We start from the raw sequence: 24759 nt of genomic DNA on the forward strand, positions 1-24759 counted from the left end.
GATGGTTACTAATTCCCATTGATTGACGACACGTGGTCGCGATCAACGACGAGAGATGATTTCCATCCAAACGTCACTTGGCTTTGGGAAAACCAATCGCCTCTTCCTCCACAAAAAAATCCTAGGCTCACCTTAAGCAATGTCACAACACTCACTTTTTCAGAAAGAGCAAGAAGCTTCCATGAGACCAGATTTTCCATCCTTCAAATTGGTGCGCACTTGACGTTCACAGCAGGAAGTTCAATCCCCACACTCAAGAGGTAAGGAAGGTCCTTCCATTACTTCCCTTTTTCTGTTTTTTAGATAACCATGCGATAACAGTGGGCATTTAGGGTTTTTCTAGGATTTAAGGAAGGCAGTGTTTATCTTTTCTTCCACGTCATCATACAAAACTTTGTACAATGACTAAGTAATTCCTGCATGTCGCTCTTTTTTAGACCGTAGAAGAAATAGACCCTTCAGCGACTAGAACAGACAAGGGAACAAGCTCGCTAGTGTAGGACGCCCCATCGAGTCCCTCACAGGAAATCTTGTCAGTAGCCACAAGAGAGGAAATTCAAAAAGCGATCGACCAATACACAATTAGTGTATTTGTCTACCAGCATAGGACGTATACAGCTCGGAATCCGCTAGAGGGAATGGTTGCGATCTCTGAGATCATATTCAAATGTGGAGCATTGATTCCCTTTCATCATTTCATAAGGTTGATCTTTCATCACTTCGGGGTCGCACCTTTACAGTTGATGCCAAACGCGTATATGATAGCCATGGCTATGTATATTGTGTGCGACGAGAACGGTCTCGGCAAACTAACTGCGCTAGAGCTCGGTTGCTCGTATTACTTAAAGAAAAGCAAAGACAACAACTCTTTTTACCTCTTGGAGCGATCTACAATCGAGGGAGGATATACAGTTATCCTAGTAACGTTGGGGCGTATGAGATGAAATTTTTCTTTTTCCATTATGATGGCATTTGCCATTTTAGGGAGCCAAGTAGGTCTTTCTTTCTTTTACTTGGCGAATTTTCTTTCTTTTAATTTTTGCTAATGAACTCTTCCGTTTCTTCTCAGTAAACAAGACGACCAGGTTGTCGGCTCTCATTGACTTCAACAAAATAACTGCCTTCGGTCTTCTGCCCAAACAGAGTCGTGACACGGGGCTGCTTGTGACAACCGCCAACTTACGAAAATACGACTTTTTCAACCCCGAGGCGACCTTGGAATCTTTATCGAGTAAGTGTCTGTAACCTTAGCCAACCTTATTGTTTGCATGTAGCGAATTCTTTTGCTAATGATATTCGCATGTATCGACCATGCCACCCAAAGTGCCCAGGTCGCTGAGAGCTAAGGAGTTCACCTTTCCTCGGGTCGGTGTTACGAGACTAGCTGGGGTGGCCCCTAGTGGTTCCCCCGTTGGAAGGACGTCAGTGGGGGTGCTAACTCTGCCAGCTGGTGCTCCCCAGCCTGCGGCTGCTCATCCTAAGAAAAAGACTATGACCCAGAAATCCAAGAAGATGAAGTAGCTTCGAGTCAAGAAGTCAAAGTCTGAGCTGGAAGGCTTGGGCATTCAGACTGGGGGGTCGCAACCTTACCAGACCTTCCACTCGGGAGGACCCCCAAGGGTGCGACCAGCATTACACTTGCCCCTGAGGGTCCGCACAGGGGGCAAGGGGAGGTCGCGACTCTTGGGAGGAGAGCGGGCAAGGAACCAGTGGGCAAGACGCCACCTGCCGCGGGAACGGGCAAGCCTGTGCTGGATTCTATGGGACAACTCCTAGAGCACTTGCAGCCGGTGATGTTCACCCTGCTAGAGTGCCAGCTCGCAGAGGCTTTTGAGCAGTTCGTGGCCTTTAACCCCGTGAACCTGATGACCATGGTGTTTTAGCTGTAAAGCCAGGTAAGAGGGTTTATCCTCGTTGAGGACTTTCTTATATTTCCTTTACTTTTTTAATGAAAAGGAATTTAACCCCCTATTCCCTTCGCTATGCAGTCCCTACTCGCCATGCACCTGGCCCGGCAGAAGACTCAATTGGGAGCCGCTGAGGGGCTTATCAAGTTGAGAGAAGAGAATATGCGATTGAAACGGGACTTAGAAGCTGCACAGACAGAGATAAACCTATCCACCATTCAGACGAACCAATATCTGTCAGAGAGGAATGTTGCACTCCACATGATGGATTTTGAGAAGGTCGAGCTAGAGAAGAGGGGAGAGGAAGTTAAAGAGCCCCAAAGGACAGTGGCCATACTCATCAAGGAGGCTAGCGAGAAAGAGCAAGAGCTATGAGCGAACTTCGAGCAAGCCTTGCGAGCAGAGCAGGACAGAGCGTAGCTGTGGGAAACCTTCGAGAAGCATAGGTGGGTACTTGAGGCAGAACTCCAATTGTCCCAAGGATGTGTCGCTTCGTTAATCGAAGAGATGAAGCGACAAGAGTTGGAAATCGAGAGGAGAGCCGCCGACTGGTCGATCCAGTCCATCTATGCCCTGCGACCAAAGAATCCAAACATAGACCTTACCGACCTCCCGGATGACTATTAGAGGATCCTCGCTTCCATGGCGCAGGTTGATGACAAGGAGGAAGGTCAAAGGCCTGATCCAGAGGAGTATGTTTTGGAAGAACCGACGGTTGACCAAGTGGTTGGTGACAAGCACGGAGATACTGAGGTCACACCTTCGGGTCCTGGGAATGAAGGCTAGTGATGGTTTCTGCTTCTACTTTTCATTACTGTTTCTATGCTCGCAAATAATAAATAAAGAAATTATTTCCTTAATCATTCGTGAGTACTTATAATTTTTCATACATCACAAATATTATACATGTGGGCACAAGGTCGCTTTCTAACTATTTGTGATAGTATTTGTACAAATGATATATGCGAACAGAAATCCACATATGCGAGAAACAATATTACATAAGAGCTTATCTTATTTACAAGGCTTAAAAGAGCAAATCTTTACAAGGAATTTAGAAAATGAGTTAGGAATTACTGATAATAGGGGCAAAGATGTTCAACATTCCAAGCTCGCGGTACTTTGGAACCGTTGAGTCTTTTGAGGTGATAAGTCCTCGGTCGTATCACCTTAGCAACGCGGTATAGACCTTCCTAATTTGGCCCAAATAATCCCGCACTTGGTTCTCTTATATCGAGAAGGACTTCTTTCAAGACAAGGTCTTCGACCTGGAAGTCTCTTCTTTGTAACCTTAGAGTTGAAGAACCTTTTCGCGCGTTGTTGGTAGGCTACTATCCTCAACTGAGCCTTGTTGCAATTTTCTTCAACTAGATCCAGACTTCACGTATAAGCACTTCATTGTCTATTTCATTGAATAGGTCTCTTCAAAGTGAACCAGTCCCTACTTCCACTGGGATCATCGCCTCGCAGCCATATGCTAGCGAGAAGAGTATTTCTGAAGTAGAGGTTCTCGGAGTTGTCCTGTATGCCCATAGGATATCTGGGAGGTGGTCGGCCCAATTAGCCTTGGCAGCGCCAAGTTTGGCTTTCAAAGTATGTTTGATGGTCTTGTTGACAGCTTTAACTTGGCCATTTGCTTGCGGTCTTGAGACTAAGGCAAATTTTTTATGGATCCCCAGCTCATCGCAAAACTGCTTGAATTTCTCGTTGTCGAACTGTTTCCCGTTATCGGAGATGAGGGTATGAGGAATTCCATAACGACACACTATGTTTTTGAAGACGAAGTCCTTGAGCTTCTTGGTAATGATCGCGGCCAAGGGTTCGGGCTCAACCCACTTGGTGAAATAATCCACCACGACCACTGCATATTTGACCATTCCCCTTCCAACTTGTATGGGTCCAATAAGATCGATTCGTATATGGAGAATAGCCAGGGGCTGGTCATGGTTATCAGCTGGTAGGAAGGAGCTCGCGGTATGTTCACGAACAGCTGACACTTGTCACACCTTTTCACAAAGTTGAAGGTATCCTCTTGGAGTAGGGGCCAGTAATACCCTTGACAAACAACTTTGTTGGCGAGGGATCGCGCGACAGTGTGATTACCATAGATCCATTCGTGTATCTCTCTCATGATGTAGTTTGCTTCTTCATCGGTTACACATCGGAGAAAAGGGGCACTAAACCCTCGCTTGTACAATTGATCTCCTATAAGCGTGTAACAAGCAGCTCTAATTCACATGGTTCTTGCCTCGATCTTGTCGTTGGGCAAGGTTCCGTCTCGGAGATATTGAATAATTGGGGTCATCCAGGAAATTGACTCTGTCACATTCACGGCCTATTCGGGTGAGCTGATACTAGGTGTCTCTATAAACTGAATAGAAATACTTTATGGCACATCTGAGTCCAGCGACGAGGCTATCTTTGCCAAGGCATCTGCAACGGAATTACTGTCTCTGGGGATCTGCGTGATCGTGCAGTGCTTGAATGGCTCGAGCACGGCCTTAGCTTTCTTTAGATAACTGATCATGTTTTCTTCCTTGGCCTGATATTCCCCTAAGATCTTGTTAACAACCAGCATGGAGTCGCTATGAATGTTGATCGTGGTTGATCCCATTTCTTTTGCCAACCGCAGACCAGCGAGTAGAGCTTCATACTCAGCCTCGTTGTTGGTTTCTTTGAACCTGAATCAAATAATACCGTGGATACGAGTCCCTTCGAGACTAAGGAGGAGAAGGCTTGCCCCAACCTTTTACCTGTTTAAGGATCCATAGACATAGAGGCTCCAGGTTGATAGATTCTGAATGGTTTCCTAGGTGACTTCGCTGGCCTGTTGCTTGGATTCCTTAACCGATTGATATGAGAATTCCGAAATGAAATCAGCAATAGCATGCCCTTTAATGGTTGCTTTCAGTTTGTACAGCAGATCAATCTGACTTAGTTTCATAGCCCACTTGAGCAACTTACCCGAAACCTCTAGTTTCTGGAGGACTTGCTTGAGTGGATAGTTGGTCAACACATGGATTGTATAGGCATGGAAATAAGGTCGCAACTTCCTGGAGGCGATTAGCAGGGCATAAGCTAATCGCTCCATTTCTGGATATCGCATTTCAGTGTCCAGCAGACATCTGCTCACGTAATATACTAGCCATTGGACCCTTTCTTCTTCCTGAATTAGAGCTGCACTGACCATATACTAAGAGATGGACAAATACAAAAGAAGAATTTCCTGAGGGAGAGGCTTGGACAGAAGAGGTGGCTTTTCAAGGTGCTCTTTAATGCTCTAGAATGCTTGTTCGCACTCGAGAGTCCACTCGAACTTCTTGTTGGCCCTAAGTATATTAAAGAATAGCAAGCAGCGATTTGTTGCCTTTGATATAAAGCAACTGAGTGCGGCTATTTGTCCATTGGGACTCTGAACCTATTTTCAGTTGGTTGAGCTTTTCATATCAAGGAGAGCTTAGATCTTTTCGGGGTTGATTTATATTCCCCTCTGGTTAACCATATACCCCAAGAATTTTTCCGCGGATACTCCGAACGAAAACTTGAGAGGATTGAGCTTCATTTTTTACCTCCAGAGTATATCGAACATCTCAGCAAGATGTGCTATGTGATCTGAAGCGACATGCGATTTGACCAGCATGTCATCAATATAGATTTCCATTGATTTTCTTATCTGCTCGAAAAACATTCGGTTAAGCAGTCACGGTAAGTCGCCCCAGCGTTCTTTAGGCCGAAGGGCATAACCTTGTAGCAATACAACCCCCGATCTGTAATAAAGGAGGTATGCTCTTTGTCTGACGCCTACATCAGAATCTGATTGTATCCCGAGTAGGCATCCATAAAACTTAGTAGCTTGTGCCCGGAGGTGGCATCAACAAGCTGGTCGATTCTCGGCAAAGGAAAATTGTCTTTTGGACAAGCTTTGTTGAGGTTGGTGAAGTCAATACAGGTCCGCCATTTGCCGTTAGGCTTTTTTACCAAAACCAAGTTGGTAACCGATCTCGGATAGAGTGCCTTCCAGATGGATCCATTTAGGAGGAGATTATCTACCTTAACTTTCAAGGTAGCATATTGCTTTAGATCTATTGCTCTTCTCTTTCAGCGGACCGGTCTGACCTCACTATCGATATTCAGGGCATGACATATGATATTTGGGCTGATCCTGACTATGTCGGCATGAGTCCATGCGAACACGTCAATATTTACCCTAAGGATGCTGGTCAGGTCGCTAGCGAGTTGGGGGTTGAGATTACTTCCAATTCTCAACACTCGGCTCAGCTCGTTCTGATCAACCGATACTTCATATAGGTCCTTAACCAGCCCACTGCAAGGGAATTCTTGGATACGAGGATCCATATTATCCTCGGCTAGGCTAGGCCATGGCTCGATCTTGCTGATCACCATTGCTTGTTCAGGGATGCCAATTGGAGTTCATTTTCCCTTGCACGCCATATGCACTACCCTTACATAGTAGTCATGAGATGCGCATTGAGATCCGCTTATTTCCCCTATCCCCGTCGGGGTGGGGAACTTCATCTTTAGATGGTAGATTGAGGTGACTGCTTTGAAGTTTCTTAGTAGAGGTCGTCCTAGAATGCCATTGAAAGCGGATGGACAATCCATTACTAGGAACTCAGTCATTTTTGTCATTTTGTCGGTATCACCCAACGTGACCGGGAGGTGAAACCATATAGAGGGATGGAAGCAGACTTCAGATCGGCCTCATCCAGTTTCATCCTTTCGAAAGCTCGCTGGAACAAGATGTTCACGACACTCCCATTGTCCACTAACATTCTGTGGACTTCACACCGCCCTATTTTAGGGGTGATGATGAGAGCATTGTCGTGGGGATGATGCAATCGTATTGTGTTTTTCTCAGAGAAGGTAATTTCCTCTTCTCTACAAACCTTTGCTGGTTGTGGCGTCATGCTCATCATACTTATGGGGTCATGACGGGCTGCACAAGCATACCTTTCATGGGCACCTCGTGAATTCACTGCGAGATGTGGTCTCCCAAAGATGATCCTTACACTGTAGAGACATTTGCGACCACAACACTTCTTTCGCGGTTCCTCTTGATTTTTCTCCCGAACGGGAGCAGAGTCATTGACATACTCTTTGAAGTGCCCCTGCTTAATGAGGTCCTCAATTGCTTGCTTGAGGGCCCGACACTCATCGGTGTGGTGCCCATTATCCTGATGATAGCGACAATACTTTTTATTATTCCTGGTTGAAGAAGGATTTTTCATGGGCTCGAGTCTCCGAGCAAATCTGTCTCCTCTGACTTATCCATAACAGTCAACACTGAGGCATTCAAATAGGTGTATTGACTCTTATTGCGATCGCGACGAGGAATTGGGTGTAGGATTTCTTAGGCTCTTATTGCTGCTTCTTTCCTTTTCGCTGATCGTCATTAGCCCATCTGTGATCAGCCCTCCTGTTCTCCCCCTGATCAAGAGCACTGCCCGAAGGACCGGGGTCGTGGCAGTTGAGCGCAGCCACGAAGTTTTCAATGTGGAGGTACTTGTCTGTAAGGTTGTAGAAGCGGGTGAGGGAAACATCATCCTCAGACTGCAGCTCCTTCCACAAGTCTGTTTGTGGGCAAACTCCCGTGATAATGAGAGTCCGAACGGACTCTTCGGGAGTGTGAGCTACCTTGTGGAGCTCCTTGTGGAACCTATCAATATAAGATTGGAGGGGCTCATCCCTTTTTTGCCTTATGTTGCTCGGGTAGCTTAACGGCATTGAGAACTTCCTGTTCACCTGGAAGTATCTAAAAAATGTCGATCTCATTTGAGGCCACAAGCTGACTAATCCCGCTGAGAGTGACCTGAACCATCGCTTGGCATGGGAGGTAAGGGTTACCACTAAGCAATGACATTTTGCCAAGTCAGAGACTTGGTAGAGTTCCATGAGGTCATTGAACTCGTATAGATGATCATACAGATCGGAATTCCCATCGAATGCTCGCATGTCAGGTATTCTGAATCTTGACGAGAGGGGAGCAGTTAACACTGTCGGAGAAAAGAGAGATGCCTCCATGACCTGCCCTTGCTCATTTCGCTGAGCCTTAAGCTGATCCAGAACTTATAGCTCCTCAATTTGAGGCAGTGGAGCTATCTGGGGATCACTTTCCACAACGTGGGTTCGACTCTCACGGTTGCGTTTGAGGAAGGACTACAAGTTGGATTCCTCCTCTCCTCGGCCGGCAGTTCCGACCAATCTCGACACACACTGGTTGGAGTCGTGTGATGACATTGAGTTATTTGGGGAACCTTCTTGACCTCCGCGGTGGTATGAACTAACCCGCGGACGATGGGAATCTCCAGCACGAGGACGATCAAAGTTGTCATTTTAGCGATAATGGGAATCTCCCTGCCTTGCACTTTTCTGGGAGTGCTTGTGCGACGTGGCATGGGACCGCTTAGGCCGCGACATGTCATCGAGTTGCAATGCCATGGGTATTTTACCTAGGGTACGATTGGTGTTCGCTGGTCCCTCGGAGCCTTTGGGTCCGTTGTGCGCCACTTGCTTTCCATTTCTTTGAAACGCCGTAGTGCACGCAGTATGAGCTTTTGCCCTTTTCTTGCAGGTGTTTTCGGCGGTGGCACTGCATTATTTGATTCAGGTGGCATGACCTGATCCAATCGATCTATCATTTGGCTGACTGTTCGGAGAGTATTGTTGAACCTCTCTAGGTAACTCATGACGGCTAGATCAAGCCATGAGCTTGAAGGGATATCCCCCATGATATTTTGCTGAGCTGGGGGCACTTCGGGAGAAGTGTCCTCCTATACCTGGGGGATCTCTTCATTGCCATAATTGGTTCGCTCAGATTCGAAGCCGCGAGCCATTTACTATAGTGGGACCGATTAGTCAGAGATTCTCCATATGAAGAACAGGTACTAAATAAGGCCCTCCTTCTAGCGCCATACTGTTGATGCTTGATTTTGACACCAACTATTCACACGTGAGAAATGCTAAACGGGCTTAGAAGTCACACGTGATTATGGAAGTATTGAGTTTAGTAAAGAATGAAGAACAGTGTTTAAAGTGGTTCGGATGCTCAAAGGCGAATCCTATGACCACTGATATTGTATTAATGATTGTAAAGTCAGGTCGCGTTTAGCGGGCTGAGTTACAGCTTAGAGAATACAAGAGAGAGAAAGCATGCTATTCCAGAGTGAAATTAGCCAATCCTGTAAATGAGAGAGAATGCCCCTATTTATGGTGGGATGAATCAAGGTAATGATTACTAAATCTGCAAGTGGGGTAGATACCGTGCAAATCCTTATCTGCGTCTCATTGCTCACCTGCCCGAGTGATTTACCTCGACTTGTGCAGGGATTGGATACGTGGACGATTCCTAACCATTCGCTGACCTGGTGTTCACTCACTGCATTGACAGGGGTATGCTACTCACGTCATCATGCGACGTGGCTGCATCTGAACGGTTGCGGAACCTTCTTAAGTTCTTACCACCCCATGCTGACAAGACTCTACGTCAACCCTACTTTTTCAGGCATAACAGACCATAACATAAATTGCCCAGAAAGGAAAAATTAAGTGGTTAGTTCTTTTTTATTGCTTTGCAAAATTGTTTTTTCTGTTTTCATTTTGGTAGAAATGTGTTTGTTTTTATCACAATATCAGCAAGAAAAGACGGTTCGGCTTGAACCCATCAAAATTCAAGAGGATTGTTGTTTAATCTTTGCTAGTATTATGGTTTTAGAAGAAAAAAAAAATTGTGATATTGCATATGTTTGGCTTAAACTAGTATGTCCCTGCTTGGCTCTAAAAGATTGTTGAATTTTGGACATATTCATTTATGACATTTTAACCACTCTAAAAGAAAATTATATTCATTTATGAAGCACAAGCTTCCTTTTTCTTATGTTGCAGAAACAGATGTTCAGTCTGAGGGATTTTCGTGACCTTTTTTTTTTTTTTTTGTGACTATAGTTATCTGGAAAGTCTGTATGCACCTCAACTAATTTCTTAAGACTTTGAAGTTGGTAACCGGATAAATCTCTCAATGATCACCCTTATTAGCAGCACAGGTGAATTAAACTTAAAGCCTCTTAAATAATATACTCAAGAGTCTTAATTGACCGCTCTTGTCAACTAACTATTATGAATGATTGATCAAGCATTCATCTAACTTGATCAAAGACTCCTTCCATGGAATATTTAATAATCATGTGGAAGAGTTGATAAAACATGAGAGATTAGTATAACATTCCGGACTAGCCAAAAATGTGAGATGTGATTAACTCCTCGCCTTATGTACTTCATGTCTTAATGAGGTCGTGTCTTATTGTATCATCGGGTCGTAAACCCATTTGGATACCTTTTGTAACAATCCAAAAGTGAGTTAAAACTCTAATTTATCGGCGATGGAAGATGTATGCAGTTCATACTTAGAATGCAACTTCTAAGCCTTTCAGCACAAATAATAGAATTCTAAACTCTAAGTAAGCTTCAGGATGGTCATAATCCTGCTGATGTGACTTAACTCTTAAGTGTGCTTGAACAGTATGTGGCTACAGGCTTCATGAAGGACACAGCATAAAGAATTTACAAGATACAATGCTTCAAATTAATTTTATGGCCCAGTTAATTTAAGGGTTTGAAGGTACATTGTCCTTAGTAATAAGGAAGTAACATGATAAGGTCATTATCGTTGAGATAAAAAAAATTTGGCGGTCCTAATAATAGGGAAGTAACATGATAAGGTCATTATCGTTGAGATAAAAAATTTTTGGCGGTCCTAATCCCATCCATTGACACATGGTGGTTCATTTAATTTATCAATAAGGAATCAATTCCTCACTATTGATGTCGCAGTTCATCACATGATCTCCCCTATTACTTATACCTTTCTACTGCGATGACTAGACATGATCACATGAAAATGTTAGTTCAACTGGGAGCATGAGAATGATAATACATTCAGGGAAGGTGCTTAAACTATTGCCTGTCCATTTAAAGGGTAATTTCAAGAGCCATCATGTTTTGTTATGATAACTGAAGTTGAAGTTAACGACCTTGTTGACAAAACTTTGGATATATTTGATTACCCGAACTGCATATATCATCTTTTCCCCTGTGATATCAGGGCCATAGCATGCAATAATTCTGAGTCTGAGGAGAAACAATCGCTGTTGCAGGCTGTACTGTTCCAAACCTTCATCTAGGATTGCAGGATTAAGCCAGTTGTTTCATTTTCTTGTGTGATTTGGAAAGAAAGAAAGAGAGGGCTCGAACTAGTTTTTAAGATATAGGTTTTCTCAAGTCTCAACTATAGGCGCTTGTGTGAAACTGGAGTGTATGTACTAAACCTGCAGTTTTTGCTTACCAAATGAGCTGCCTTGAATTCTTAAGGGGCCAAGGCCAACTACGTGTGTAAGTATCTATGTTTCAACAACCATGATAGCCCAAGTGACAATATCAACAACTAAACACATTTACATGGAAATTTTTAATGTCCTTTCTACCAAATGTGAGGCAAAGAAAAGACAACAGAAAAAACAAAAAAACAGCAAGCAGATTTCGGAACAAATTTTATTGTTGACTGTTGTTTTCATTAATGCCTTTCAGATAAGCTGTTAGGGCGTCTGGTTGGGGGTTACTTGGGATTATCTATCAGGATTAAGTTATCTTATATTACTTGATTATCATATTTAGTTGTTAAATAATATAAGACATCGGTAATTTTCAAATACCAATAGTGGTTACTATTGGTAGTATTTGAGATAATCTGATTATCTCTATTTTCTTAGGTATTCTAAGATTACTAGGGTTATTTTTTTATTACAATTTTATCCCTTATTAATAAAATTGTAAGACAATAATGCCCTTATTTTTAAATTTATTTACATAAATATGTCTTTTACTATTTCACCCCAATTAATTAACTTTTTGGATTACCCTTGAATTCAAAACAAATTGCAGCCCACCTAAGCCACCACCCCCACCCACCTACCGTAGGCAACTGTCGAAATGGCGCACGAAACGTCGAAAATGGCCGTCGTGAACCAATATTGCCATTTCTAGCCAGAAATGGCCATAGGGCGCATGGAGGCCATTTCCTGCCTTCTGTGCACCGTTAGATTGCCGGCGGGTGGCAGTGGCTGGGTTAGTGGGGGTGTTTTGTTAATTTTTCAAACTTTTACTATGTGGTTGTTTTTGTTAAGTTTCTAAATTTTTTTTTTGGGGGGGGGGGGGGATAATAATCCAAATAATAATAAATATTAAAAAATAATATAATAATAATATTTAGTTAGAGGACAATTCAATAATTTAATAACATACCCATCAATTTATTTCTCCCAACCAAACATATTAATATAGAGTAATACTACACTTACAAAAATCTCCACACAAAGTGATGTGGCAAAAAATGAATAGAAGAGTGAATTTAATGAGTTTAACTTTTTGTTTTACTCTTCTATTCATTTTTTGTCACCTCACTTTGTATGGAAATCTTTGTAAGATTTCTTTATAAGTATAGTATTATTGATTAATCTTCAAGGTAATCTAACTTTTCAGTAATCAAACATTCCTAATAATCTAACCTTCCCTAAACCACATGCCCCTTAGTGTTATATATATTTTCTCAATAATCATGCAACTCTTAGTGGTCCAGTAGTTTAGGCTTTAAATCCTTTCTTATGCTCAATTTTCTTTTGAGAATGTCCATTAGTTGAGTCTTGTTTTTGCACATTGAAGTGACAGATTCTTAATGTTGCTTATCTTTTGTGGTCCCCTCAAAAATCTACTTTTTTTTTTCCTGGAATTAGTCACAATCCAAACCACCAACAGTTTTACTTCAATTTACAAGTAGGAGATATAGATACAATTATTGAGTGTTACAAGCAACAACAGAAGCATAAGCAAATTTCTGGTAATGTTTTCTGTGCATTTGAAGAAACTAATATGTGGTCACAATTTTCAAACCCCTCGTCGCAATCGAGACCCGTTGATTATGAGAATATCCAAAGATTAAACATAGAATGAGTCTTGAGTTGGACTCTGGAATTTTAGGTAATTAAGAGTAAAGCTTAAGCATGTAAGATAACCCATTGTCAAATCCATTGCTAGCCAACATTTTATGCTTTATTCCTTGAAATATTTATCATGACATTTCACCTAAAATATTCAATGCCCATATACATATCCGAGTGGCATTCCAAGACAAAATTCTTTTAAATAATGGCCCTCCTAATTGTTCTTTACCTTATCAATTTTTGACTGCTTTGAACGTAATGATAAAGATAAGCCAAGAGAAAGGCCGTATATAAATGGAATTAGTTGGCAAGTGTAAGCCAATCGCTAACTCAAGGCGATTGGGGCTTTTTTGAAGCTTTTCTTGTAATAGAAATGCTCTTGATTTTTGGACCAAACATTTCACTTCCTATATATAACATAAAGAAGAATGGTGGTCATCTTCTACATGAAAGTTGCAGAAAATCTCGTTGCACCGTTGAAGTCTTACAAAACTAATCTTCTCCTCTTTCTCTCTCATTTCACTGCCGGAGCCGCCACCCATACCACCACCACCGCAGCACCTTTACACACCAGCAAAGTCAATTCAAATCCGGTATGGTCCCCTTAAACACCAAAAGTTTTGCCTCCTAAGTCAACAGACGTAAATCATCATTTGCAGCAAAACCCGTCTTTCTTTTTGGTTTATCATTTCATCTTAGTCCGCATTAGGCCATGGCGGACCTTGTAAAAGAATTGGCCGTGCCAATTCAGTTAGCAGACTTTATTGTGAAGGCAGCAGATGAGGCATATTCCTTTAAACAAGAATGTCAAGAGCTAAAGAGCAAGGCCGAGAAACTCGCGGCCCTTTTACGCCAAGTTGCACGTACAAGCAATGTGCCTTACCAGCGTCCAACATTGAGAATTGCTCATGAAACGGAACAAGTTCTTGATAAAACCTTAACTTTAGTTGTAAAGTGCCGGGGAAATGGAATCGTGAAAAGAGTTTTCACTATTATCCCAGCTGCAGCATTCAAAAAATCATCAATGCAGCTTGAGAATTGTTTAGGAGACGTGTCATGGCTATTGAGAGTATCAGCATCGGGAGAAGATCATGATGATGAATATCTTGGTCTCCCTCCAATTGCAGCCAATGAACCAATCTTGTGTCTCATATGGGAACAAATTTCCATTCTTTATACGGGTTCCTTCGAAGAAAAATCTGATGGTGCCGCTTCATTGGTTTCGCTGGCTCGCGACAATGATCGTTACGGGAAGTTGATTATAGAGGAAGGTGGAGTCCCTCCTTTATTGAAACTAGCTAAAGAAGGAGAAAGAGAGGGTCAAGAGAATGCTGCAAGGGCAATAGGCTTGTTGGGACGCGACGCTGAAAGCGTCGAACAGATTGTGAATGCTGGTGTGTGCGCAGTGTTTGCGAAAATCCTCAAAGACGGTCACATGAAGGTTCAATCTGTGGTGGCTTGGGCGGTGTCGGAATTGGTTGGAAATCACCGAAAATGTCAAGAACATTTTGCGCAGAACAATATTGTTCGATTTCTTGTTAGTCATCTTGCGTTTGAAACTGTTCAAGAACATAGTAAGTACACAATTTCAACACATAAACAACCCATGTCATCGATTCATTCAGTTTTGGTAGCTAGTAATACTACCAAGGATCCGAACAATGAGAAAAATCAGACGACGGCACAATATAGCGAAGAAAATTTTACCAAAGTAGCTCATCCTATGGGGAACCAAGCTCCTAGTTCAATGTCCAATTTGGTTAGCGACGTGACTCAGAGTCGCAAACTTCCTAACAATTCCAAATCAACCCAACAACAACAAAGGCATCCAACAAATCAACACCAGCAAGCTAATGATGGCAGGAGATATAACAACAACACAAAGCAGCACAATCATCAACACCAAGGGCAAGTTTCATTAGCGGTGAGTAGTATTCATAAAGGGAGAGAAAGCGAAAGCCCTGCTCTTAAAGCGGAGATGAAGGCAATGGCTGCAAGAGCCCTTTGGCAGCTCTCAAAGGAAAGTCTTACCATATGCCGTAACTTAACAGAATCAAGAGCCCTTTTATGTTTTGCAGTGTTGTTAGAGAAAGGTCATGAAGATGTTCAATCATATTCAGCTATGGCTTTGGTCGAAATCACGGCAGTAGCTGAAAAAAATGCCGAGTTGAGACGCTCAGCTTTCAAGCCCACCTCTCCAGCTGCCAAAGCTGTTGTTGAACAGTTGTTGCACGTAATAGAAAGGGCCGATTCAGACCTCCTGATACCTTGCATCAAGTGTATTGGGAACCTTGCGAGGACTTTTCGAGCGACGGAGACAAGGTTTATCAGACCATTGGTGAAGCTGCTTGATGAAAGTGAACCTGAGGTTGCAATGGAGGCCATAATTGCGCTTAACAAGTTTGCAACAACTCAGAATTTCCTCTGTGATGTTCACTCGAAAGCCATTATCAGTGCAGGAGGCACCAAACATTTGATTCAACACGTTTACTTTGGAGAACAAATGATTCAAATTCCTGCATTGATGCTCCTATGCTATGTTGCAATGAACGTTCCTGATAGCGAGACACTTGCAGAAGAAGAGGTGCTAATAGTACTTGAGTGGTCGTTAAAGCAGGCACATTTGACTGCAGAACCCTCACTTGAATCTCTATTACCAGAAGCAAATAGTCGGCTGAAACTCTACCAATCCAGGGGAACAAGAGGGTTCCATTAAATATGCCATGTAAAACATCATTAAGATTCATACATACAATTTTTGTATTGTTAATTTGTTTTCTCCACTCCCTTAAAAATGTATATAAATTAGTATTGTTGTGACCACAACCACAAGTGCCTCTAGTAACTCTGCCTTCTTGCATTATTTAAAAGTTCTAACCTGGTCTGTTAATGCTTCAGCTTATTGTCCAACTACTAGTTTGTCAATCTGAAAAGCACATTTTCAGCAATTAAATATTCCTTCTCTGAATATATTCATTGTATATTTGTATGGAATCCAGCCGCGGATCCAAGCAGGCACAAGTTTACTTAACTGAACTCTGAATCAATTCATCAGGAATAGTAGAGTAGCCGAATTTTGAGCATGATTTCTTCTTGTTTCTTTACGTAGATGAGGGTCATTCTAGATGCTAATTGTCCATGTAACTAAAAATAAACCATTTCATTCATTAATTTCATGCTGGTTGCTTATGAGAAGAAGTCGATTCCTCTTTCAGTTTAAAGGGATTAATTGTATTTTAAGATTATACCCAATAATAAAGAAGAAGTACTGAAAAGCATGGTTGTTAGAATCCTACGATACGCGATACGTATCTTATGATATGATTCGATACGGGTCGCCAACGATATGTATCAGAGAGTGTATCATAAACCTTTCGATACATTGATATGTATCCTACGATACGATATGTATCTGTTTGTATCCTTAAAAATATCGATACAAATCGAAACGACTTTATTAATATAGGTCAAATGTCCAAAAAAAATTCCAGGTTGAATCCAGGTCACCCAACCCGATTAACTAAAACGTGCCCAAATTTATCCATTTTGCATAGAGAAAGTGAAAAGAAAGATGTGTTGCTCATTTTGCATGATAATAATAACACAAGTGGAATTATAGATATTAATATTGATTTTGGAAATGGCATGAATGGTTGAGAGGAAATTATATAGATTATTAATTTTGTGATTAATTTTGATTATGTAATATCATAATTTAAAGTCAATAATACCACAAAATTTGTTAATTAATTATGGGGATGATATTAATTTTTAAATTTTTTAAATTATTTTATTAATTTTTTTGAAAAAGGCGTATCCTACTATATGTGACACAAGATTCAAAAATTTAGATTTTCGATATACGATACAATGCACAATTTGACAACCATGCTAAAAAAGATTGATGGGAGGAAATTAGGAAGAGTAATACTACACCAATAAGCTTCTCTCACAAACTTTATCTTGCAACTCTGACGTATGAGCTCGCAATTAGTCAGTTTGCAATTAATTATTAGGACCCATATGAGACTCATTGTGAACTGACCAATTGCGAGCTGTCACATCAGAGTTTTGAGAGAAAGTTTGTGAAAGAAAGTTGTTGGTATAGTATTATTCAATTAGGATCGAGTAAATCTGATATAGACTTTTGGTTAGCCTGATCCGGAATTCAGATTGCAGGGCCCAATGTAGATTTAACCAAAGGCTAACCTGATGTTGTGGGCCTAAAATGGGCCAACGCCTTCTCAAAATAGTGCTCTTAATAGAATTCCAATTTCATTGATAATATACCAATCTTGGCTCTGCTAGCTGCAGGAAGATGCTTTTGCAAAACCACAATTTCATAATCATCACGGATTTAAAAAAATAATTCTTTTGAGAGGGTTCCAGTTCCCGGAAATGGAAATAAAAATGGAATCTGTTTCCACTTTCCATTTGAGCTGTGGGGGCAAGCACAGCACACACACACACACACAGAGTATTGCACTTACTAATCGAAGATGATGAAAGTTATATGACCATAACAAGAAAGTTTTCCCAGGGAGAAAAGGGCAGGTAAATCGACAACTTCTGTAAAAGAATCTTTACTGAAATGATGTGTTGACTGCTCAGTTTAGCTTTGATCCAAACAACTCATTTAAAACAATTTTTTCTTTCTCTGCTGTATATTTAATTCAAACCTTAGCTTTTTTTTTTTTTTTTTATTTAATGAGCGGTGTTGTCTAGCCAACTTACAAGAACTTTAATTTATCAGGATTTTAGAATTATTGACCGAATAGAAGCTATTATTATGAGTATTCAAAAGAACCGATTAAAACTGGAACCGATGGTTATTCGAGGTTTGATTTCGATTCCTACCCAGAATCAGTTGTCAACGGGTAGGTTTCGGTTCCAAATTTTTAGAACCATTACTGTGCGGTTCTGATTCTTATAGTTAGGAACTGAAACCGGGAACCGAGACTAATATAAAATAAAATAAAAGAGTAGGGGTTTAATAAAAACTTTTGTATAAAAAGTAACGTGAATACATTTATATTTATATTTCATAACATTTAAAATAAGTTGGTTTGACTTTTGAGAATTTATCTTTACAAAGTAATAGACTTTGTAATTTTGATTTTATAATTTGTAATTTTATTTTTGTTAACAAGTTCCAAATGGGGGGTATTTGTAAGTTTTTAAGGGTTTTTTTGCTGTTTTAAAAACTTTTGGAGGGTCATGAATTTTACAGGGTACCCAGAACCGGAACCGGAACTGTTTCGGTTCCTATTCCGATTCCAAATTTCAAGGAACCGTCAATTCCGGTTCCTTAAAAAAATGCAGGGTACCCGAAATCGAACACCCCTAACTTTTACCCCTATTAGCAACGAAAAAGGGACTTAAACTCAGGACCTCTTGAGTAATACACTTAAGAGTCCTTGTTGAACCACTCAACTACCCAGACGTAATTCAAAACCTTCTTCATCGCCTCATTTATAAACTGGGGTTAGGGCTGTGCAAAATTATCCGCTACCCAAACCGAACAAGTTAACCGAACCGAATTTTTTGGGTACCTAAAAAAGTCGGTTCGGTTTCAAATAGTAATTCATGAGATACCCAAATTTTCGGTTCGGGTATTATTAAAAATACAACCGGGTACTCGATACCCGATAGTAAAACAATTTTTCCTTTTTTGTTTGACTCATAACAAAAGCCCCAAATTAATCTAACCCTAAAACGCAAATTTCTCTCCAGTTCACTTCTTCTTCTTCAATTCTTCTTGCAGGTTCTGTCTTTGCTCTTTTGTGTGGGCAACAAATATTGTATATTGTTGTTTCTAATAGTCTTGTTGTTGCTTTTGTAAAGGTTTTGATGTTTTATAAAGTGTGACTCTGTGTTATGTTGAGTCAAGTTGAGTTAAAAAGAAATGAGTTCAATTAGTGATGTTGTCTCATGCATGTGGGTTTACTTACTGGATATTAAGATTAAGTTTTTCTTGGTCTTGAATTTTATTAAGATCTAGAAGAAAAGACGATGAAAAAGAGAGAGAAAATTAGTGAAGGAGAAGAAATGGAGAAGACGAAAAAGAATGAGAAAAGCAAAGGGAGAAGAAGAAGAGAAAGAAAAGGGTCGGTGGAAAAATTAGATGATGAAAGAGAAATGCTCAAATGGAGGAGAATAAAACGAAGAAGAAACAAAAGATTGGAGAAGGAAAAATGAAATTTACATTCTACCCTTTAAAAGTTTAATTAATTATTAACCATTTAAAATTGGGGTTATAAACCGGGTAACCGAAATCAATCCGAATATTCAGGTATCTGGATTTCTAGGTACCCTAAAAACTGGTTCGTTTTTTGGTACCCAATTAAAATGGCAAACCAGATCGGATACCCTGTTTTGCATAGCTCTAGATCGAGTAATGGAGAAAATATATCTAATTAACTTTATCTTCATATTTTTCATTTATTTACCATCATTATCATACTTGTATATTGTTGCAACCATATCTTAGCTATTGATTGAATCAGGGTCCAATTTGCTGCTAGATTTAGGGTTTATTTTATATTAATCTTTGAAAAAGAAAAAAAAAAAAAGTAATAAGCGAATTTATTAGTGTCACCTTTAAGGTTTGTCACAAAAACCTTTTTCTCCTCAGTTTTGAGAAAGTAACACTACTACCCTAAATGGCGTTAATGATTCAAGTGGTAGAAAAGACATTCGGAATAAATGTTGATATTTTTAGTAAAACAAAAATTCTTGTTTTGGTTACTAGTCACATTTATTCAGAAAGTATTTTTTTTATCCTTTGTACAATTACATTTAATTGATAAAACCTCTATTTGGGATGTCAAAAACAGAAGTGAGAAAATTGACAGCATAAGGGGGGTAAAGTGTTAGTTTTGTATGTTGGAGGGGGTATACAATTTTTATATGTTCGTATTATTTGAAAGNGTCCTTTAAAAGTTTAATTAAGTATTTAAACATTTAAAATTCGGGTTATAAACGAGATAACCGAAAATCAACCCGAATATTTGAGTACCCTAAAAACCTGAATATTTGGGTATCTGATTAAAATGGCAAAATCGGTTCGGGTACTCGGTTTTACACAGCCCTACTTGGAGGAAGATTTGGAGCTGAAAACTTCTGCGTTCCCCTTTTGTTGAAAAAGTGAAAAATGTCCACAAAAGTAACACAATTCTGGCGCCTACCACCACCCCTACCACCAACCAACCAGCACCCCCGGCAGTAGACAACTAGTCGATGGTACTAGAGCAGACCCGCCTGAGTCGATCTATTCTTTGGAGTTCCCACCGCTGGCAATGTAGTGTTAGTCGCAGAGGCACCAAAACAGCACAATTGATGGGAAGAGATGGCAATAGAGAGGTAGCTGTGTCGGTGGTGGCGGTGGTAGAGATGGCCGGAAGAAATCACGTGTAAATTCTTTTAATTTATGAACACGAGGTTAATAATCGACTATTTCAATGCTCACGTTGAATTTGTTGAAATGAAGAAGAAGCTTGTAGACCCCAGTTTTGAGGTAAAACAAAGGGCTTCCTTGAGGAATATTCAAGTTCAATGAGACAATACATTGTCGTTTATTGTGGGAGAAAAAGATAATAATAAAATTTGGTTGGGCTTCCTGTCCGCCCCAATGGCAACTGGGTTACTATCCAACTGATTTCTCGAAACTTCAAATAATGAGTCTGAGTTGAACTGAATAAAGGTTCAATATTGTTGATGCATGATTTTGACACCAACTAAATGCACGTGGGAAATGCTGAGCTAACTCAGAATACACACATGTACGGGGGTATTGAACTAATAGAAGATGAAGAAAATCTTTAAAGTGGTTCGAATGCTTAAATAAGCGAATCCTACGTCTACTAGTATCGTAATAATATATGAAATCAGGTCGCGTTCAGTGAGCTGATTTACAAGAGATTACAAGAGAGAGTATATATGCTATTCTAGAGAGAAATTCGCAAATCCCACAAACGTTAGAGGAACTCTCTATTTATAGTGGGATGAGTTGAGGTAATGATTACTAAATCATGGAGTGGGTCAGATTGTCGTGCAAATCCTTTCTTGCGTCCCGTTATTCACCTGCTTAAGTGATTTACTCAACTCTTATAGGGATTGGATATGTGGATCGCCTCCAGCCTTTCACCAGCCTAGCGCACACCTACTGCACTGGTAGGAGCATGCCGCTTGAGTCAGCGTGCGATGTGGCTACGTCTGAATGGCTGTTGGACTTACCTAACTCTGACTACTTACGCTGACAAGACTCTACGTCAGCCCTACTTTTCCAGGCATAACAGAAGTCCCCTAGTTTTTAAGGTTTGAGAACCGAATCTTAGAAACTACATATTATGCCTTGATTTGATGCGTTTGATGAGATACTAGTCGATTCGACTTGGCTGCAAAGAGGTCGAAGAAACATTTCCATGTAGGCAACCTGACATGGCTTACTCTTTAGGGTCAGCGACCTATTCTTAGACCATGTTCAGTGATATAACGATGACTGGTTTCGATCGAGGTCTGAAACCTTATTGCACTTGGCGGAATTTTTGTCGAATGGGTCATGTCGCTTTGCAACTGATGTAAGACAAGATCAAAGAGTCATGTCGCTTCGTGACCGACATAAGACAAAGAGTGTTATTTATAACGAGCTCTTCAGATGTTATCCATTGCACTTTTGTAGATGATACATTTAATGAAATATCTTTTGCTCTGACAAACGTGTCATGTGCGCAATAAGTGCCAACCATGCGCATTAAATACGAGCCATGCTGAAACGACATTCCCTATTAGAGCATTAAATGCGGATGTGGGCGCATTCAATATAGAGGAGGGAAAATGTGCTGTCGCTTGAGCATTTCAACAGAAGAGAATGACAATTTGGTTTCTCGAAGCGTGACCGTCACTCTTCTTCGTTGATTCGAGACACGTGGTTGTGATAAACTGTCAGATGCGTTTTTCGCCAAAACGTCGTTTGACTTCTACAAACCAAAGTGCCACTTCCTTCACTATAAAACCCCAAGCTCACTTCAGGCAATGCCACAATACTTACTTTCTCAAAGAGAGCAAAAGTTTTTGTGAGCCTTGGTTCTTTGTCTTTCAGATTAGTGTGCGTTTGATATTTGAAGCAAGAGGATTCATTTTCTCATTCCAAGAGGTAAGGATGGTTTCTCTGCCACTTTTATTATTATTTCTTGTTTTCGATAGTTGTCATGCAATGATAGTCTGCCGTTAGTTGATCAGAGATGAAATATTCTCCTTGGGTTTGAGCCATTTGATGGTGGCTCTAAAAGTATACTGTTAGGGTTTTTCTAAGGTTTAAGGGAGGAAGCTTTTTTACTTTCTCCTCCACATCATCGTACGAAAAAGTGTACGAGGACTGAATGATTCCCTGCATGTCACTTTTTTCAGACTGCAATAGAATAGGACCCCTAATGACCAGATCTGAGGAGAGGACTAGCTCGCCTGTGCAAGATGCTCATGCGGGTCCCCCTCAAGAGATCCTGTCGATGATTACTGCCGAGGATATTCAAAAGGTGGTAGGCCAATATGCTCTCAGCGTAGAGGTCTTCCAAGATAGGATACACATAGCTCGGAGTCCGCCACAAAGGATGGCTACGATCTTCGAGAACATTTTCAAGAGTTGAGGGTTGATATCTTTCCACCTATTTGTCAGATCAGTCCTTGATCATTTCGAGGTCGTACCGCTACAGCTAACGCTGAACGTATATATAATAGTAGTGGCTATGTATATCGCATGTGACGAAAACGGATTGGGCGAGCTAACCACACTAGAGCTCAGTTGCTCGTATATTCTGAAAAAGAGTAAGGACAAGATTCCTACTATCTCTCTAAGAGACCTACCATCAAAGCGGGAATACATAGTTACCCGAGCAACGTAGGGGCATATGAGACGAAGTTCTTTTTCTTTTGTCATGATGGCATTTGCCATTTTTAGGAGTGGAGTAGGTTCTCCTTTCTTTTGAGGTCGTGAATTTCCTTTTTGGTCTTCGCTAATGAGCTTTTTGTTTCTTTGTAGTTAACAAAAAGACCAGGTTATCGCTCTTCTAGGATCCAGATAGAATCACAACCTTTGGTTTTCCGCTCGAAGAGAGTCGCGATGCAAGGTTGCGCGTGACAACAACAAATTTGCAGAAGTACGGTTTCTTTAACTTCGAAGCGACCCTAAAGACCACATCGAGTAAGCTTCATAACCTTAGCTTATTTTTAGATTTTTCATGCAGTGAACTGTTTTGCTAACGATGTTTACATGCAGCGACCATGCCTCCCAAAGTGCCCAGATTGCCATGATCAAGGTAGTTCACCTTCCCTCGAGAAAGCGCCATCGGACCGGCTGGAATAGCTCCCAACGGTCCCCCTGTTGGAGGGACAATAGCGGGTGCTTCGGTACGACCTGCTGGGGTTCCTTACTCTTCTGCTGTTCGCCTAAAGCATAAGACCATGACCCAAAAGTCCAAGAAGCAAAAGCAACTTTGGACCGAAGAGTCTGAGTCTGAGTCTGAGTTTGAGTCTGAATCGGATGGCCTGGACGTTCAGCTCGAGAAGTCGCAACCTTACCAAGCGTTCTACTCGAAAGGGCCTTCCAGGGGTGTGACCAACATCTCTATTGCTCCGGGGCACCGCAAACAAGGTAGAGTGAGGCCGTAAACCCTGGGAGGAGACTGGGCAAGGAACCAACGAATGATACGATTCCTACTGTAGGTGTGGGTACGAACACACCTATATTGGACTCGATGGGATAACTTCCGGATCATCTATAGCCGGTGGTTTTTACCCTGTTGTAGTGCGGGCTCGCAGAGGCTTTTGAAAAGTTCGTGACTTCCAATCTTGTAGACCTGATGTTCATATCCATTCACCACTTGAGCATGGTAGAACAAGCTGTCCTCGACGAGGACTTTACATTTATTCATTTCAGTAGCAAGAAAACTAACTTATTACTCTTTACGTTCACAGGCTCTGCTCTCCATGCAATTGTCCCTGCAAAAGGTCCAGCTGGGAGCTGCCGAGGGGATGGTCACGCTGAGAGAAGAGAACGTGCGGCTTAAACGAGACTTAGAAGCTGCTGAAGCAGAGAAAGACTTATCCACCGTTTTGGGGAACCAATACCTAAATGAAAAGAATGCTACTCTTCTCACGATGGACTTTTAGAAGGCCAAGCTAGAGAAGTACGGAGAGGAGGTAAAAGAGCTCTAGAGGATGGTCGCCAGGCTCACTAGAGAGGCTGGCGAGAAAGAGCATGAGCTTCAAATGACCTCCTAGTAGGCCTTACGAGTAGAGCGAGAAAGGGCAGCGCTATAGGAGGCCACCAAAAAGCAAAGGTAGGTGCTTGAGGCCGAACTCCAAGCTAGTCAGGGAATAGTCACCTCATTGACCGAAAAGGTGCAGCGACAAGGATTAGAGATCGAGAAGAAGGCTGCTGAATAGGCAATTTCAGTCCATCTATGCCCTACGATAGAAGAATCCCGAAATGGATCTGTCCGACCTCCCGGAGGAATACTAGGACATCCTCAAATCCATGGGGCGGATTGATAATGAAGATGCAGTGGAGGCCGCCTAAGGACTTGACCTAGAAGAGCATCCGAAGTATGTCCCAAAGGAGCCCAAGGTTGGCTAGGTGATTGGCGATCAGCCTAGGGATGATGAGGTGGCATATCCGGAATTGGGGATGAAGGCTAATGATTGCTTTTACTTTTTGTACTGCCTTTCCCATGCTTGCTTTTTGTACTCCTTTTTATTTTATAAATAAAGGCAAGGCTTTCTTAATCTGTTATGAATACTTACAATTTTCATACTTTCTATTACACATGAGATCGCATTCTAACTGT

The 24759-nt window shown here is 41.3% G+C and overlaps 1 protein-coding gene across 1 annotated transcript; it reads left to right on the forward strand.

Moving 5' to 3' along the window:
* The first annotated feature begins 13628 nt into the window (after window positions 1-13628).
* LOC116131096 lies at window positions 13629-15825 on the forward strand. Its single transcript, XM_031416737.1, has one exon. The coding sequence runs from the start codon at window positions 13629-13631 to the stop codon at window positions 15630-15632; it is 2004 nt and encodes a 667-aa protein (XP_031272597.1). The 3' UTR covers window positions 15633-15825.
* Window positions 15826-24759: the final 8934 nt, after the last annotated feature.

Source organism: Pistacia vera, unplaced genomic scaffold (genome assembly GCF_008641045.1).
Source record: "Pistacia vera cultivar Batoury unplaced genomic scaffold, PisVer_v2 Contig229, whole genome shotgun sequence".
NCBI classification, from domain to species: domain Eukaryota; kingdom Viridiplantae; phylum Streptophyta; class Magnoliopsida; order Sapindales; family Anacardiaceae; genus Pistacia; species Pistacia vera.